At 40.2% G+C, this 18,212-nt stretch overlaps 1 protein-coding gene across 1 annotated transcript in view; it reads right to left on the bottom strand.

The window, feature by feature from the left end:
- Nucleotides 1-18,016, bottom strand: part of nsmfa (NMDA receptor synaptonuclear signaling and neuronal migration factor a) — a 42,597-nt gene extending 24,581 nt beyond the window's left edge. Inside the window, 4 exon segments of the mRNA XM_075456206.1 lie at nt 1,339-1,411; nt 3,576-4,478; nt 4,792-4,853; nt 17,679-18,016. Coding sequence (XP_075312321.1) covers nt 1,339-1,411; nt 3,576-4,478; nt 4,792-4,853; nt 17,679-17,749 — 1,109 coding nt within the window. The 5' untranslated portion in view covers nt 17,750-18,016.
- Between the last annotated feature and the right edge of the window lie 196 nt (nt 18,017-18,212).

Below are 18,212 nucleotides of genomic sequence, written 5' to 3' on the forward strand. Positions count from 1 at the left end.
TTAAACAGATTGAAAGAGACACCTGTTCAAACCCAGACACTGGCTCATGCATACGAACACATCTATACTGGAAAATCCCTGGTTTTATATTGTAGTGATTTGTTTTCTGTCTCTCCACATATGGATGAAGGTTAAATGTAGACATAAAAGTTGAAGAGGAGATGTTAAGGACGAGAGGTCAGCAAAAAAAAAAAAAAAGATTAAGAAATGCAGGCAATGAGGAATACTCACGATATCCTGTTGGAGAGTCCCAAGGTTAATTAGAATGCAAGAAGAGAGGCAAGAGAAAGAGAAGAGCGTGTCAGTGTTTAACCTCCATAAATAAAATGTCAACTCATGATGCACATAATTGGTGTTGACCTGTGTTTACTCAACAGGCCAAATAAGCAAACACTTTTAGAATATGTCAGCTGACTTTGTGCTCTAATCATGGGCAAACACACATCTGATGCTAGATTAGAGGAGAAGGTGCAAAACGTACACCTTAAAAGAGATAACATGACAGTGATGATACAGACAGTTTACAGTAAACCCCAGGGGACTCTACATTTTGATATAAACTGGTTATGACAGCTGAGATATCTTCTATAGCTACAGGTGATATAGAGACCGAATCTCATTTTGCTTTCAAAGCCGGATACTCACAAGAACTTGAATCCAGAAGCACAGAGTCATATTCACATTCACATCCGCGTTGCATTGCTTTCATTTCTTTATGTTTGATCCAGCCCATCAACTACTATGAACTACTACTTGCATAAACCCAACATTTCTGATACGCATGTATGCATTTGTTCAGATTCATTTAGTAGACTTAAAGTTAAACAATAAACAAGTTATTACTTGTCAACAGATTATCCTGTAATTTCAATACCAAATGTGTAGTACCTTAAACAACACATTTTAGACGATTTGGCTCTTTCTTTCTTTTTTTTTGCCTTTTCATAAACCAACAGAAACTGCTCTCTGATAAACACTGCTAGCAAAAGCCTTACTGGCCATCAATTATTTAACTTAACACTGACTACTTCAATCATTCATTATGATGAATTGTCTTCCTTGAGCAAGTTTTAGGGATTTGGAAGATGATTTTCATAACTTACTGAAATGCAAACGCTGCACAGCAGCCAGGAAAATTTCAAATTAATCTTTAACCAATATCAGATGTGGGAAAAGGGTGTCAATGCTGTTAAGTTAGATGTAAAATGGCCATTTGTAATTAGTGGTCTAAAATGGCAGTATCATTAATCCAAGTTAACCTTTCAGATAGCACATATGCTAAAAATGGTACTGTGTGCACATTTAGTGTACATGTTCACGTGTGCTCGATGGTTGAACACTCACGCCTGCATGGTTGTTGTGGCTGTTTGAAAGGAGAACATATTTTCCTTGGGGAACCAGTTAGTTTCCTCTGCAATTGGAGAGAAAAATGAGGATTCCAAAGTTAAGCAGACAAAAGACAAAAATAAAATATAGCTGCAAGCAGCGATATGGGGGCCTAGCAGAATGGCACAATAGGGAAGGCTTGGGCTGCTCAGGAAGGCTTCGTGAGTCCATGCACCAAGTTTGGCATCGATACATCAATGCATTGCAGAGATATGGCCAAATGTCCCGTTTGCGTGTCGGCGTAGAGTTTGATTGGCTGCCGCGGGTAAACGGAAGTGTAATAAAAAAATCCACGTAATAACTTATGTGCGGCTTGGTCTGAAGATTCTATGTGCCAAGTCCTGTGATGATTAGGCAATCTGCGTGGCCTGAAATGCTTTTTTAAGGTTTTCGATTAAATTCAAAATGGCGGTAAATCCAAGATGGCGCTGATGACGTCATGAGGTGCGTTGACCTCGACTATATCGAGGGATTAAAATGATACCTCATTTGTGACATTTGGACCAAGGGCTCCAAAGATATGAGCAAAAATGCATTTTTGCTGCTTATAGCGCCACCTATTGGCCAAACGTCATCAAACTTCTTGGGCCTCTTACCTTCGTGGTCTTGAGTCTGTGTTAGAAGTTTGACGTCATAATATCAAATGGTTGCCAAGATATGACCTCACTTCCGGTTTGGGGGCGTCAACCTCGAGTTTGATTGGCTTTTATAAAGAAACGGAAGCCTAATTAAAAATTCCACACGATAACTTTTGTGCGGCTTGGTCTTAAGAGTCTATGTGCCAAGTTTCGTGATAATTGGACAATCTCTGTGACCTGAAATGCTTTTTTAAGCTTTTTGATAAAATTCAAAATGGCGGAAAATCTAAGTATACGCAAATTGACGTCATAGGGTGCGTTGGACTCGGCATGATCCAAGGATTCCAACGATGCCTTATTTGTGAAATTTGGACCAAGTAGTCCAAAGTTATTAGGCTGAATGCACTTTGAACTTTGGCGTGTTGGTGGCGCTAGAGAGTAAGTTCTTGGGTCATGAAAATTCTTGACTTTGGCTTTGGCACTTGGCTGATTACGTGTGCAAAATTTCACAACTTTCTCGCATTGCGTTAATGGGGCTGCCATAGACTTCAATTGCAGCAGAAACGGATCAATAATAATAAGAAAAGCTACTAACACAATGGGTGCCTTCGCAGCTTCGCTGCTAGGCCCCCAATAAATAAGTAAATTCTATGTGCTGTGTTTGCAAATGTTGCAATAAATGTAAACTTAAAGCACAAAACCAGCAACAGCACCAGCACTTCACAGTCCACCATTCCACAAATGGAGAGAGGGAGACACAAAGGAGGAGACGGCACAAGAGAGACGGAGAGACGAGGAGTCAGAAATACAGACCACAACGTCACAGGTAACATCGAACCTGCAATCCCCACCAGATATCAGAAGAATTAGATGTTTTTTTCCATTTAGTTAGATTTCTCTTCAAAAGTAAAATAACTTAAAACAATTACTTTTGTATCTAACCAAACATTTAGGATGAGATTTGTTTGATGCTTATAATTTGAGGTATTATGAAGCTATAACTAAAGTGTTGAAAACTGGACCATAGAAAGATAAATTGGTCCAACTGGATCCCTCATTCTGACTGAAAACCTGGAATCTGTAAAAACAGAAACAATAGCTCTAAACTTAATACAATCATACAACAAACCTCTATTAAAGGTTATAGCTTCTAATTTGTGTAAAAAGTATGAGGTCATGTTTTTTCTTTTACATAGCTTTGTGGGTTTTTTCGTTTTTTCTCAATTTCATCTTTTAATTTGCTAAATGAACATGTTTAAAAAAGGCTGGCCTTGCATTCAACATAAAAGAAATGTGTCCTTTTTTTTAAACATTTCTTTTAAAGCCTTGGAAACCAGACCATCTCTTACTCACTGAAGTACTAACTGAACAAGTAAATAATTATTCTCTACAGGTATCCAAACTGATGCAGGTCACTGTATCTTGAATGACAGAAATTGTTTAAACAACATCAGTCTCATCGCCAATTGTGCAAGTTATTGAAAATAATGAAATGTTATTTCTTCTCTGGTCCAATATCAACATTTCAAATCCCAGTTGTAGGGCCACCCACCTTCCTCCCTTTTTTTGGATTTTAGTGCCTCCCTCACTCTGTGTCCTCCACCATCTCACCTCTCTCCATCCCAGTCACCCGGTCCACACTCCACATCCGCTCTAGGCGTCGGTGCTGCTTGCCTGCCTCTCGGGACGTGCTCTCCAAGTCCAGTGAGCCCTGGCTGCGAGAGGGAGTCCCGGTGCATGAGTCGCAAGCCAGCCCGCTGCACTCAGCCTCCCCTTTTCCACCTTCACCCCAGCCACGAATGTTGTGTGCGCTGACTGAGGTCTGCAGCGGCGGTTGGGACAAGTGATGGTGGTGATGGGAGTGGTGATGTGATGTATGATGGGAGTGGGACCCTGCAATAGTTAGCTGCTGCTGATTGCTACTGCTGCTTCCACTTGCCCCGCTACTTCCACCACTGCTGGAAGGGGCATTCATGCTGGAGACGGTGTGGTGGTGGTGGGGATTACTGTGATGGTTGCTGTGATGGTGGCTGGCTCCGCGGCTGCTGCCTGCACGCTGATATTGGGTTGGAGATGATGAAGCAGAAGATGGGGAGGTGGAGGGCTGGATCGAGCCACCTCTAGACCCCACCCCACCACGGCCTGACTTCTCTTTTAGGATATCCAGTTCTAGGCTCTCCTTGCTGCCTTGACCGCTGCTCATCAACATACCGTGCTTGGTGGTGATGGTGTACACACGGGCAGGTTGCAGGGTGCACTCCACCGACTTCTGTTGGTCTTCTTCTGCTGAGAAGCTGCGTTCCAGGGACAGACGCGAAGGCTTTGTAGAAATAGTGATAGAGGGGGGAGGAGGGTGCAGTAAGCCCAGCTTCTCTTTTGCTCGTCTGGGCTCCGGTTTGTCCTCACAGCCCTTGATGGTGGAGCAGGGAGGGAGGTGGTTGTTATTGTCGGAGCCAGTCGTGTCACTTGGCGACTCTGGATCAGGACCCACCAAGGTTTCACACAGAAGATGAGCTAGAGTGTGAAAAAGGGAGATGGATATAAATAAAAGAAAAAATATGAGTGTTCAAGAATGAGAAATATACCCAGGTGCTAAAGAGAAAGAAATAGAGAAAGGAGAAAAGAAACATAAGCTCAGGATGACACACAGGATAACATCAACATCATTCTTCGGTTATCGGCTTCTGTAGTGACACACCAGTGAGCACAGCCTGGCATTTCAATAGAGGATGAGGTGAAGCAGGTGGAGGAAGGATTAAAACCTCAAAGGTATACACAGAGTAGGATAGAGGGATGGACAAATAGCAGGATGACAAGAGACGCTGACCTGATCCGTTTCGGTTTTCAGGGTTTGTGTGGGACAGGTACTCTCCAAATGCTCGTGCTGCTCTGTGGGAACACACACACGACACACATAAAGACATTAATTCATGGAGGGAGGTGGGTGAGTGAGAGACAAGAGAAACGGGAAGGGGAGAAAAGGAGAAAAGGGCAAGGGAACTATAAATTATAATCCTAATTGGCTTCTTTGTAGGCTTGCGCCACCCACAGATTAAGATGCAGCTGTTTTATCTCCTCTTTTCAGCCAATCTTAGCCTCAGACAGCAGCAGGAGATAGAGTGAAGGATTGTTTTAGCTAGATTTAATTTCTCAGTATGACCTCAGTATGCGTTGGTGGTTAAAACTCCAACCAGGGGATTGCATTTGCATGTACGACTGTATCCATGTGTCAGGAAAATTGCTTAACCTTGACATCAAGTGAAACTGATTGCTTGGATATGTGAGAAAATAGATAAGAGGGGCTCCATAACCAAGGTACTGCATCTGTCGCTTAAAGGATAACTGCGGTATTTTCAACATTAAGTATTTTCAACATTAAGTCTCTTTTCTGAGTCATCTGCAATGTTTTAGAACCCCCCTCACCGCTTTTTTGATGTTTACTGCTGTCTCCGGTATTTGCCTAATTTTGATTCATCTCAACCTGCTTCAGAATGGCAAGTCATGTGCATGTCCAAAAAGGTCCGTAAAAGCACCATAAACGTCCGTTTTCAAAATCATCAACTCACCGGAGTGGTTACTGGTGTGCACTGGTAATCCATATCAAATTTCGTTCCGAAAAGTTGCTTCTGTCGTGTTTTATTTGACATTTTGTAAATCCCATTGAGTTCTATTGAAGACTGGATGTTCGTTGATATTACTCCTTCACCGAAACGAAAAGTCAGATTCAACTGCTGAGCGGAAGTTTATCCACGGCTGTGAGGTGGCTAAGAAAATAGTTCGAGCATGAACGAGCTGCCAAATAAAACACGACAGAAGCAACTTTTCACAACGAAATTTGATATGGATTACCAGTGCACACCAGTAACCACTCCGGTGAGTTGATGATTTTTTTAAACGGACGTTTATTGTGCTTTTACGGACCTTTTTGGACATGCACATGACTTACCATTCTGAAGCAGGTTGAGAAGAATCAAAATTAGGCAAATACCGGAGACAGCAGTAAACATCAAAAAAGCGGTGAGGGGGGGTTCTAAAACATTGCAGACGACTCAGAAAAGAGGCTTAATGTTGAAAATACCGCAGTTATCCTTTAAGTCCTTTGTCTTATGGTTACTATTGGAGACTCAACAGACTACAATATTCAGCAGAAACCAATTTAACCATATATAGGTCCAATTCCATATCATGAGGATCTTTTCCATTTACTTTAAGGGTCTGGTTGACTGACATCAATCTCCTTATGTTCCTGAAGTGACCGTGTGTGAGGGAAGTTTGAAAGTAACAGGATACAGGGGGTAACAGAGGAGAGACAATGATGAAAAGATTGTAGTATGATTTAAGTTTACAAATTATATTCATGTAAGTTTTACATGAAGTTATTCTAAAGACAATATTTTACCATCCAAATGAAAAATAAGGTACATATTTGTACCTTGTGTTGTATTCGAGGAACCCTGTGTTCCTTGAATACAACACTACACAACGGATTGCATACAACGCAATCCTTTAGCTGCCAATCACATCTCTCAATCTAAACAGGAGACTGACTGCTCACAAAGGTAAGGCGCATGCCATATAACAAACTAATTAAAAAGAATCCAGTGTGTGTTGAGTGAACCAACTTGACAATCAAGCAGCTCCTTTGAAAAACAAGCAAAAGAATTAAACTGATCATACTGCAGTGTAGAAACAGGAGATATTCAGAGGCAGTGCAGGCAGTAGCGTATCTCCTTTAGGGTTACAAATTACCCACTCTGTCTGTCACTCTGAAACTGTACAATGATGGTTAGGCAACAAAGTAGTCCTTGACTAAACACAATGCCTGTGAGAATATTCCGCATTTGAAATGATGACCATTTATTCCTATGTGACATTATGCCAGATAGAGGGAAGCGGCTAGCCCCAGAATCTGTATCAAATAAAGGGGTGATATTGAAATGTCAACAGTGTTTGAAAACAGCCTCCTAAATCAGATTGGTTTTTTTTGAAAATGTTGATAGAGCTGTAAACATGGTTTAGGGAAGGTTGGTCTGTAATAATGTTTAAATGGTTCATGCTTGACAAAGTAACAACCACTCAGATTGCAGGACAGACGTTTCCACAGCAGAACAAAGCATTTTAAAACAATGATTAATACTGATCACTTTACCTGTTAGAGGTTTTAATGTTGTAGTTCATCAGCGCATAAGAAGTAAGTCCAGGTAACAGCTGGCAATAAAAGACACATTATCTTTAACCCTCCTTTCAAACAGGACAAAAATTTTTTTTACTAACATCTGCCAACACCTGTTTATTTGCAATGGAAAAAAGTTTAAAACAGCGTTCAGATCTTTGTCAAATGACTCTGCAGACTCCAGAGTACTTCTTTTTATCAGCATGAGTGACCCTGAGCATGTCACATGGTTGCTCTGAAACTATTGATTTCACAAGTTTGCATAGCAGTTACCCCGCAAGACACATTTAATTCCACTAAGTACAGCTGACTTTGTTGGTTATAATAAAAAATTAAACACTCTTTCCCAGAAAGTTGAGCTTATTGGACATTGTGGTCCACCACCGCCTTTAGAATACCTTGTAACTGTATGCCTTCCTGTTTTATTGACTCACAGGCCTGTCTTCTGAGAGGACATTGTAATTACTATCTAGATAACCCAAGTTCTAAGTGTGTGTGCATGAACTTGAGCGCAAGCAACCTAATGCTGGTAATGGAAAAGGATTTGATTGCCTTGTACTAACATGTGCACCTACGTCTAAATAGCCTTTGTGAGTCTGAAAACTTTTGTTAGAAGGTACGGTATTCAACTTTCACTTTCCAACTTTTGCTCTCTTTTCCTTTATTTTTCTAAATTTGTCCCAATTGTACAGTAAGACAACTGACATGCAAAGTTTAACAGCTTATCAACTGTTCATATCCTTCATCACACTCAGGAACATGACTCGTCAGCTCTCTCTATAAGGGTTGACTATGGTACAATACATTTCGTGGCCCCTCCATTCTAGCCTTTCTCATCACAGTTGACTGCTTTAGCCTAACCCTGACCTTAACTTGAGTCTAACCTAAATGCTAAAACTAAGTTTTAACCCCTGAGAAGCAGTACCAACCTACAGTGACCTATTGTGTAGTCCCAATGTGTAGTTGGGTGAAAATTTCCATTTGAATAACCGTCACGAAGAAGGAAAGATGCAGGCAGTCATATTTATGCTGAAGAATCCCCCTGACGACAGGGTAATCTATGGGTGTGCAGCTCCTCCTTGGCAGCTGCGTCAATTATTAAGGCCCGTCCAGCACAGCAAGCATGGAGCTCACACTCACAGACAGAACAGTTCTGCACTCATTTGATGTTTCTTCTTTTATATCTCGGAGCTTCTGATTTGCACTCTGTTGAACTTATTCCCAGGGTTACAACTGAAACAATGAGGTGAAGACCCCACCAGAATACAATAAAACAACAACAACAACAATTCAAAAACATAAATAATCAGTTGTACACTTGAAACAAACAAATTTTCCACAAATCTATCAGGTTGGCCAAGGCCATGTGGCATGTGAAGGCAGTTGTTTTGTTAACAACTGTGCTCAAGTCTTACTTCAGGCCCTAACAGCCCTAAATATGATGGCCTGTTTTCTTTGTGGTTACTGAATGTTTTGCTAAAACTGCAAACTCATTCAGAAAAACTTTCAATTACAGGACCTCCTTGAGTAAACTGAAAACTTTCAGCACTGAATTGCACATTATTGGAGCTTTTACATCCGTCTAATTTCTCTATTTTCCTGCACAGCAATTACAAGTTGAAAAGTTTGTCTAAGCTTGCAGTCATTTTGGCTCCTCCATTGTTCAGTGTTAATGGTAAACACCATAGCAAAAGCAAATCCAATAGAGTTCGGTGGTGAAATTGAGGACTGAGCACATGCTGCGACATCATCCAGCTCCCTTCACTACACTTCTAAAAATAGATTGCCATGCCACTGCAATTCTGCTCCACTGCATCTTCTAGTCAGAAATCCACCACATTTAGTGTTGTAATGGTTTTATGTGTGCGTGTGTATGTGTGTGTAAGTTTCTGTTTATATCGAAGAGCATCACAAAAATGCCTCGGGATAAGAATCTGAAAGAAGTGTGTGTGTGTGTGTGTGTGTGTGTGTGTGTGTGTGATGATGTAATGAATGACAATCTCTATAATGCTGTAATGAACATGGTCAGCAATTTAATCAGCAGGTGTCCCTAAGAAGGTCTGAGACATTTTATTTGGCCCTCCTGTTTCATTATTCAACAGACTGGACTCTGATTAGAATCAGCAAACAATGGTGCAAGAGGCTCACATCATCCATTATACATGAGAGGAAACCAAGCAAAACACCTTTCAAGCCATCTATTAATGGAAATCTCTTTCTGTACTGTGTCGCCTCGTCTTACTGTTGTGCATCCGCTTCATATGTGGCTTGTGCACACAGCACATCAGGGACACAGGTGTGTGAAGTGGCAGCTGAGTGATCCGCACAGGTGAAAAATGGAGAAGGGGAGGCTGGGCAGACAGATATAAAATTCGTCCTGCATGCTCTCAGACATGTGATAGGGCTTTAGGGAAAGAAATGAGTTGGGGAGGGGGGAGTTTCTGAGGAGAAGAGAAGTGATTATAGCAGAGGGGAAGAGGAGTGAATGGAGAGAAATTGGAGGCACATTAACAATGAAAGCAGGAGTAAATTTGGGGAGAGGAAGGCAGACAAAGAGGACAGTAAGCACAGTGAAGATATAAAAGATGAAAACGACAAGGGACTCTTTCTTAAGGAAACTAAAGCCAACTAAACCCTGAAACGAAAACATTTTGCATAATTTTATTCTTTCAGGGGCTTATATGAGCCCATGCTAAGGAACGGACACTTTAGTGTCTGCAGAAGGTGCTGATAAATTCAAATCCTATACTTTACTTTAAAGATGTAAAGTGTGAGAAGTCAAGCAAGAAGGGCAAAGATGGTGCAGATCAAGTTCCCTCTCTTGGATTCAGATCAGACCAGTGATGGAATACTTGGCAGAATGTGAAACCTTTTACCATAAATTTAGCTTCTAAGGTCATATCTGCCATTTTGCTTGTCTTTTGTCGTTAAATATTAAGGATGCACAATATTGAATTTCTCACAGCAAGAAGATTCCCAGTTTGAATCTCAGCTGGGGCCTTTCTGTGTGGAGTTTGCATGTTCTCATCGTGCATGTGTGGGTATTCTTGGTGATCCTGAATTAGAAAAAAAAAAACATCTATGGAAAATAATGGAAAGATATTTTTTTTTTTTGTAAAATTCAGTAAGCTGACATTATCATATATGAATTATATTGAATAGTCAGTTATATTAGTTATATGTTAAGATTTGCACTTTAATAAGCAATCATTGCTGTTTTGGTCAATTGCTAAAATAACAGTTCTGCCAACCTTTTGCATTCCAACTTTGCACTTTAAAATAAAAATAAAAATAGATTAATTGATGCCTCATGACAAACAACATAGCAATTGTTTTTATCCATCTATGAAGAAAGTAGTCTTGAGATGATTTACAACAATATACTTTTGTTCAATAAGAGTGTTGTAACCCTCACTGAAAGCAACAGTTTTGATCCTGACCCTTTCAGCTCAGGTGATACTTTTTATGATTGGCAGGTCTGTAACAGGAACATAACTCAAGTACATGAGTAGCTGTAATTCTGTTATGTAACCTACAATCTGAAAGGCCAACTTATTGTCTGACCATCTTTTCTATTTATTCCTAACGACTGAGTAATAATTAATCTCAGCATATCTATGCCTTTGTCTGGGTCTGCAGTTGAACATGAGCATGAACTAAGCATTTCATAAGCTGAACGAGTCAGATGCAATTGCACACACTCCACTTCCTGAGAACATTTTGTCACAAACTGCCATAAGTACTTGAAAACCTGGGCAAGAGACCTCAGCACAACAGATCTTTTTATGGATTCAAACAGAACAATGTAAGACAAGATATTTGATGGATGGAAACATAAAACAGGAAACAAGCTGGTTTTGTGCCCACTAATGGATGCAGATGGTAGAACATTATCTATTTGTGTTCCAGTACCACTTTATCTATCTTTTGTATGACTTTCCTCTCCGATAGTCCTGCTCACAAATGTTCTTGTGTTTCTTCCGTCATGAATAAAATATTCATTTGGATCCATATCCAATTAGATATTCACCAAGCAACTACTCCATAGGGGCTCCTAAGTGACTGGGGATCTATTGAATGAGAAGTAAATGTAATGTGTGAATTGTACGCACTCATTAATGCAGTCAATATCAGTGACATTACCACTTAGTTTTGAAAAGAAAACATCTCTGTCATCCCTTAAGATGGAACTTTGTAAAATGCACGGTTATATTTTTACGTTTTTCACTTCCTGATTGTCTACTAACTGTTCCTTTTCCTTGTGGATTCTGGCATAATTTAACACTGTGACAATATACCGTATATTGGGTGTCTCTCTTCCATAAACAACAGGCTGCCAAGAAAACACATTCCTCACTCTTAATACTCCTTCATCAAATCATCCTCTAAGATTAACTAATTGAATTGGGTTTCCCTCAAACACACACACTCACGGATGCAGAGGAGCATCCATGCAAAAAGGTGCACAAGCAGAGTGATGAAAAGCTGTTGAGAGGCTTGTTGTATGACTGATGGTCAATGGAACCAAGGAAAATTAGTAGGTCTACTGAAAGTGCAGTGCATTATGGGACATGTGGAAACCATTCTGATCAGGGAGCTGTTTGAAATGTCAGTACACTTGGCTGAACACAACCAATTCGAACAGATGCTAGTAAAGTTTAGCACATATAACACATGTTATAACTGTAAACTGAGCAATTTTCCCTCATGGTCAACTTACATTAAATGTTCTTGTGCATTTATGCTGCATTAAATTGTTTTCAGAATCAGTAAATTAGTCACTGAGTTGTAGAAAAAAGATTTTCTGGATGATAGAAATGTGAAAATCTACATTTCTGCAACAACTGTGAAAGCTGGTGTGTTTTATCAAAGCAAAATAGAAAAAATTAAAATGATGATGCTCATTAGACAAGCAACATAGCTGCAGTCTTCATCATTGTTCAGATTGTAATCAACCAAATCTGACTCATTCAAATAATTTAAAGCAAATACTGACAGTGTTTGGCAGAAAAAAAGGGGTAATGAAGAGATGGAGTGGGAGATAAAGTGATGGAGTGAGATTATCATTGCTCATAAACAACAAATATTCATCACACATTACATAGAGGAAAGTGTCATTCTCAGCAAAAGATGATCACCAAAAAGAATTAGAAAAAAAAAAAAGATTATGTAACACTGTTGAACTTCATTAACAAGCCAACAATAAAGTCACACCTGGCTGGCCTGAATAAACTAAGACACAACATTTAATTTGCATCCTTCTGTTAAACTAACCCTTTCATCTCACGCCATTTTTCAAAAGCTCACAGTGAACCCTGTTGTCCGCTGCCCTTCAGCTGAACCACAGCACAGCTCTCTTCTGTGGATGATCGACAGATCAAAGCATTTTCTTTCTCACTTAATGCTGTCGGTGAATTCGGGTGTGTAAATGAGACGTAACCTCTCTCTTGTCATTCTCAGTCACCAGACACTTGTGAGCTCCTGGGAGACACTGCATGTTTACATATTGTTGGTTATGGCAGAGGGTGTTAGATGCACAAGAAGCACAACAAGTCAGTGCCTCTTGAGTGTTTCCAATGTCTTGTTTGAATGTTTTGTTATAAATTCCCCAATTCACAAGTGTGGTGTCTTCTAACAAAATCAAGCAATTTGTCATTGCTTGCCATAAGAACCTCAAATGCAAAGATGTGGGGAGGGTGCTAGTCTGTCCACCACTTTGCTGGAGAACCAAAAAAAAAAAATCCCAGAAACTATTGGACGGATTTCCCTTAAACTGGCCTGAAAAGTGAAGCCATTGCCAAAATATGCACTTCTTTACAGGCGACTTAAAGCTAGCTCCAAAACTGAATCAATCCCCAAGGACTCCCACATTATACCCAACTTTACAGCAGACAAGAACAAGTAGAAAACTGCTCAAAGATAAAAATATTGAAAATGAAAGCAGTTTTGGCCACCATAGATAATTCTCAGTGGATTATCAGTCAGATCAATTTCTTGCACATCAAATGCCAAATGCTGAACATGAAGCTTCTAAAGGATAATCAACAAGCCGATGACTATGCCCAGCTTTTATAACCAGTTTAATACATTATCATCTTTGTTTCCCAAAGGATAAAGCTGGCTTTGTATGGTGATCCACTGTCACTGATCCTGTAATCTTTTTATATTTTTGAGTGAAATATCTGATAACCATTGGTGGAATTTTGGCACATAGATAAGTTCTCACCATGGCTGTCATCATTTTGTTAATCATAATGCCAACATTAAGTAATAGCATTTATATGTCCAGTGCTTTGGTTTATGACCAAATGTCTGCAAAGCCAATGGCATTACCAGCAGCCTCATATTTCCTTTGTGCTTAGTGCTAATCAAATGCTGACCGTTAAATCTGATGAACTATTGGCTTAAGGACCACTGAACCCAAGTATAGCATCACAGAGCTACTTACAGGATAATTCATATTCTTGTTTTAGGTGAAGCCAGGTTACAAATGTATTTAAAACTACCTTTTAAACTACATTTTAAAGTATGTAAAAATATTCTGCAATAACAAATATCTAGTTTACTATGGTTTTACAACAGAAAAAGAGAGAGAGCTGTCTCTGAAAGAGGACTGAATCTACTTGTTCTCGCTCACTGTGAAATCCTGAATCTGGGTGGCACCCTGCCTGTCACTGGTGCTTAAGTAGTTCACATCAAGATGTAACCCTCTTTATCCTTATACCCTCTAACCCCCGCTGGATGATGGATGAATTTGTGACATAAAGTCTCCATCTTGCAATGTGAGAGTTTGAATTGGAGGTGTGTAGACATATCATTCCTCAAAAGAGGAATTTGAAAACACTCTCTAGTGATAAAAATTGCACAGATATGAGCCACCATAATTACAGTTCTTTTTTGGCAAAATAAACAAGAAAAGCATGTGTGATGGAAAAAACACTTTTTTTCTGTGGTTGAGAACATATATTTGAGTGTCTAAAGTCACTACTAACTCAAAAAAAATCACAACCATGCAATTTCTTTGCAATATTTTGCTTTGCTTTGGCCCTCTTTGTATCTTAAAATGTTTCCTTAAGTTAAGGTTAAATTTACACCCCTCTACAAGGCTATGCAGAGCATTTTCCCTGACGAGCTTCTGATGATGTAGCTGTATCTATTAAATGGAAAGTTTAAACTTTTTCTCTTTCATTTTGCTTTGATGTTAGTATCAAATATCATCTGTAGTTATATAGTTCACTTAGCTGAAGAAATAAATTAGCTGAAAAATGCTCTACCAGTACTTTGTATAAGGTTTCATATCCTGAGAAGAAATTTGATTTAAAATGAGTGTTCATTAAATTTTCACCTGACGGAAGATAGAAATTCTGATTCCACATTTGTCATGGAATGCACTGGCAAATGACTTTTCAAAAACCAATATATATGAAATATTGGCCACGCAAGCAATAGCTCTTAATGTTAGCTGTTAAAAACTTAAACAAAAAAAAGATGAATGTGGCAAAAAGCCAAGAGTTTATAGAGCCAAGATGGAGTTCTCAGTAGTGTTAAAAACTGGACAGTTCTGTGGTGCCTATTTTAACAACTCAGAACAGTTTGACAAATGACTCATTGTGCCTAAAGTTGACTATTTTATACATGATTATTTTTTTTATATACTATAAAAATGTGCCTTAAGGGTTATTTGAGGGGCAGAGTAGAGCCCAAATGGGTCACTCTATGCCTGAATTTAAAGAGGTGTAAATCAATAGAAGAAAGGGGAGTTGTGGTAGTTTCTCTCTGTGTTATACTGACCAAAGCTTGTCACATTCGTTTCATTAAGACCTCATAAAATTGGGTCAGCCTGTGGGAAAAAAAGGGGAAATATTTCTCCTTTAAAGTCCAGGGAATCTTGAGGCACCATAGGGTGGAAAAAAAAAAAAAAAAGGTTTGGGCCTTTCATAACCATCAAAGGAGCCCACACTGATTATTAGTTGCAAACTACATAGCTGACAAGTGGTCTGTACACTGAGAACAGATAATGACTTAATATGTGTAACAAACACAGCATAAGCCATAGCATCCAAAAACCGGTCAGCTTATTTGATAAATGTTTCATGTTTCGAGCATACACTATTTAAGAGTGAGGGTACATTTATCAGATTAGAAGTTGTCTGAAGTTGTTTGTTAAAGACAAAGTAATAAAATCAGTAAGGATGCTTTCGATTCCAAAATAAAAAAAAATGTCAGTGTGTGTGTGTGTGTGTGAATATTTACAGTCGCTTACTCCACTTGTATCTACAGATGAGTCGGCAAAGGATGATGACTCAGACTCGCATACAGTTACTTACCAGCTCTCATCTGCCTTTGAGATTCTCTAACCATGTTGATGACTGTGCTGTATTACTTAATCCCAGTCACACTATTGAGACAAGCTTCCCATTTGGGGACAAGTATCAAATCTAAAACAAATGGTTTACCCTAACCTCTTACAAAAGTAAGGTAAGTCAATGCAATGTTCTTTGAAGCTTGCCAGGATGTTTGCGTGCAGGTAGCTCATTAGTCATACAATTCCCAGAATGCTGGAACATGGAGGTATGCCATATGTTTGGATTTTATATCATTTGCTCTATGGGGGTGTTGTGCATATAAACCTGACATCTGACAATCAAAACGTTGGACTATTTGACAATATGCATAAAGGGTCCATTTTTCCTATCTTGCGAACCCAATTGAACATGGACATTTTAAAGCCTCATTGAAATAAAAGTACTATTATGGTCTTGAATCAGTAGTTGAAAGTATTAAATCCCAGATGCAAAGCAGATTAATTATCTCTTCAGATGTTTCCCACCACAATTGAAATTTTTGTTGCCATATAGTTACCTGGGTGATGGGACATGATCAGCAGAAAATGCACAAAAAAGATGATCGAAAACACACACCCCTGTTACATTTATGCACTTGTGTGTGTGTGTGTGTGAGGTGGAGAGAGGGAAAGTAACCGCGTTTGAGCTCTAGCGTCCACATTCATGAGGTTGTGTGTAGGTGAAAGCCAAATAAATATTTTATGTGATTCAGCTACATTTCCCAGTTACAGCAGATAGTAATATTCAAGCTGTCAATAACTCTCAATAAGTACAAGCATTTGAGAACGCTTGTGCATACAGAAGCCCTGTAGCTGCCAATTGAGTCACATTTCTGTTGTTCGACTTTGGCACTAAATAAAAAACAAAACCTTTCAGTCTTAAGATGGACCCTTTTCTCCTCACACGCTCTCTTGCCGCCTGCTCAAGAAACTCTTAAGCTACGTGCCATTATATGAGCATCACATTCTCTTCTTCATTTCAAGGTGGCGCACAGACACCTCACACTGCATGATGTACTATAGGCTGCAATATGGGGAAGATGCACGCATGGATGGAATGACGTAATACCACATCAGCCCACATCTGTGGACGTTGGGAGTCGTACGAGTGAAGGTCATTCATTGACCGAATTACAATCCCACACTATCGATCCTGGTGCGAGCCACCTCTGAGGCACACCGGCTTTATTTGTATTCTGATCTCACTTGCGACCGTGGCTTACTGTCTGCGCTTCATGCGTGTTCATACATGAGCAGACAGCCACACGTGCTTTGCAACTTCAACTCACAGCCGCGAGGACAGCGCGGGAAGCATGTATTACTTTCTCTGTGTGGTGCTAGCTGCAGTTCTGCTGATGAAAGAACAGACATATTCTAAGAGTGAGTCGTTGAGTCGTTTAATGGGCTGGACTCCTGCCAAACAGTCTGGATCACTGCTTTCCCAGGCTTAATAAAATTACAACCGCTATCCAAAGATAAACCCTCTGTGGCTGACCCAGGTAACTGGCCGTTATGGGTGATCAGTGCACGACAGCATCGATCGAGGTGATTGATTAATTGAAAGATGGTTTATTTGCCCGCCGGAGGTGAGAAGACAGCCTCTCCATCGTTGCTCTGTTCGCCCGGGTCGATGCGGCCAGACATGAAGCCATTTTTGTTTAACTTACAATAACAATCAAACGTGCATGCTATTTTCCAGCAGTTGATGGCTATTTAGGTGATGCCAAGCTGAGAAAATGTGTCAGGGGCTTTGCCTCTGCATGACTTTGGTTATACAATGACGATTTATTCAGAACACCAGTGAAAGCGCCAACGCGCCAGAGGCAAATATACCCTTCATCCTAAATCAGACTGTTAAAACACACCCTTGGGAAATCACTGGAGAACCTGCCTCGTATACATTTTGTGATTGCAAGTGCAGTTTGGCTGACAGCGAGAAAATTTGAGGTACTTGTTTTTTCAGCCGCACGCCCCGAGCTATAGACGGGACAGTTGGGAACGCACAGAGAGTCTGTATAGCGCAATGCAAGACGGACTGGCTGTACCCGGGGTAGCGCAGTGGTAGTTCATCAAAACACACAAATGTCTCACCTGCTAACTTAGCCTGGCATGCACAAGCAGGCTGAAATACCTTCCAAGACTTGCTGTGGCTGCAGTAAAACGGACATACAGACGGAGAGGTCCGAGTGCCACTCACCTAACTTTTGCTGCCACAGAGGATATCGCATCGTTTCTTAAATTCTTCCTTTTGGACGCGGCAGTTCCCATGCTGACATGGAAACGGCACAGGCAGGAAAACTGTTCATTCCAAAGAGACTCGAAGGAATGCGACAAGTAAAAGAGTAGCCTAGAAAAGCCTAGAAAAAAAGAAAAGGGCAAAACAAAAAAAAAAAAGTTCAAGGGAAATCCGGAGGTGGGTCATGCACGCGTCTGCAGAGCGAAGAGACGGACGTTGGTATGCTTCTTTCCTCTCTGCTCCTCTCTCTCTAAGCACGTACACGGGGTAGCTTAACAGATGTGGCTGAAAATACACAGACCTCTCTCTCTCATTGATCTAAAAATGCAATGGGAGGATCGTTTCGGCTGTATCACCATCACGCTCACAAAGGGTACGGAAGCATGAAACACTGGTGCCACCCACCCGTCTCATTCATCTAATCCTTTTTGGGGGTATTATCTCTATATCTTTATTTATTTATTGTGTGGGGTTATATAATCGGTCATTTTGGTT

This window comes from Odontesthes bonariensis, chromosome 22 (genome assembly GCF_027942865.1).
Source record: "Odontesthes bonariensis isolate fOdoBon6 chromosome 22, fOdoBon6.hap1, whole genome shotgun sequence".
Classification (NCBI taxonomy): Eukaryota; Metazoa; Chordata; class Actinopteri; order Atheriniformes; family Atherinopsidae; genus Odontesthes; species Odontesthes bonariensis.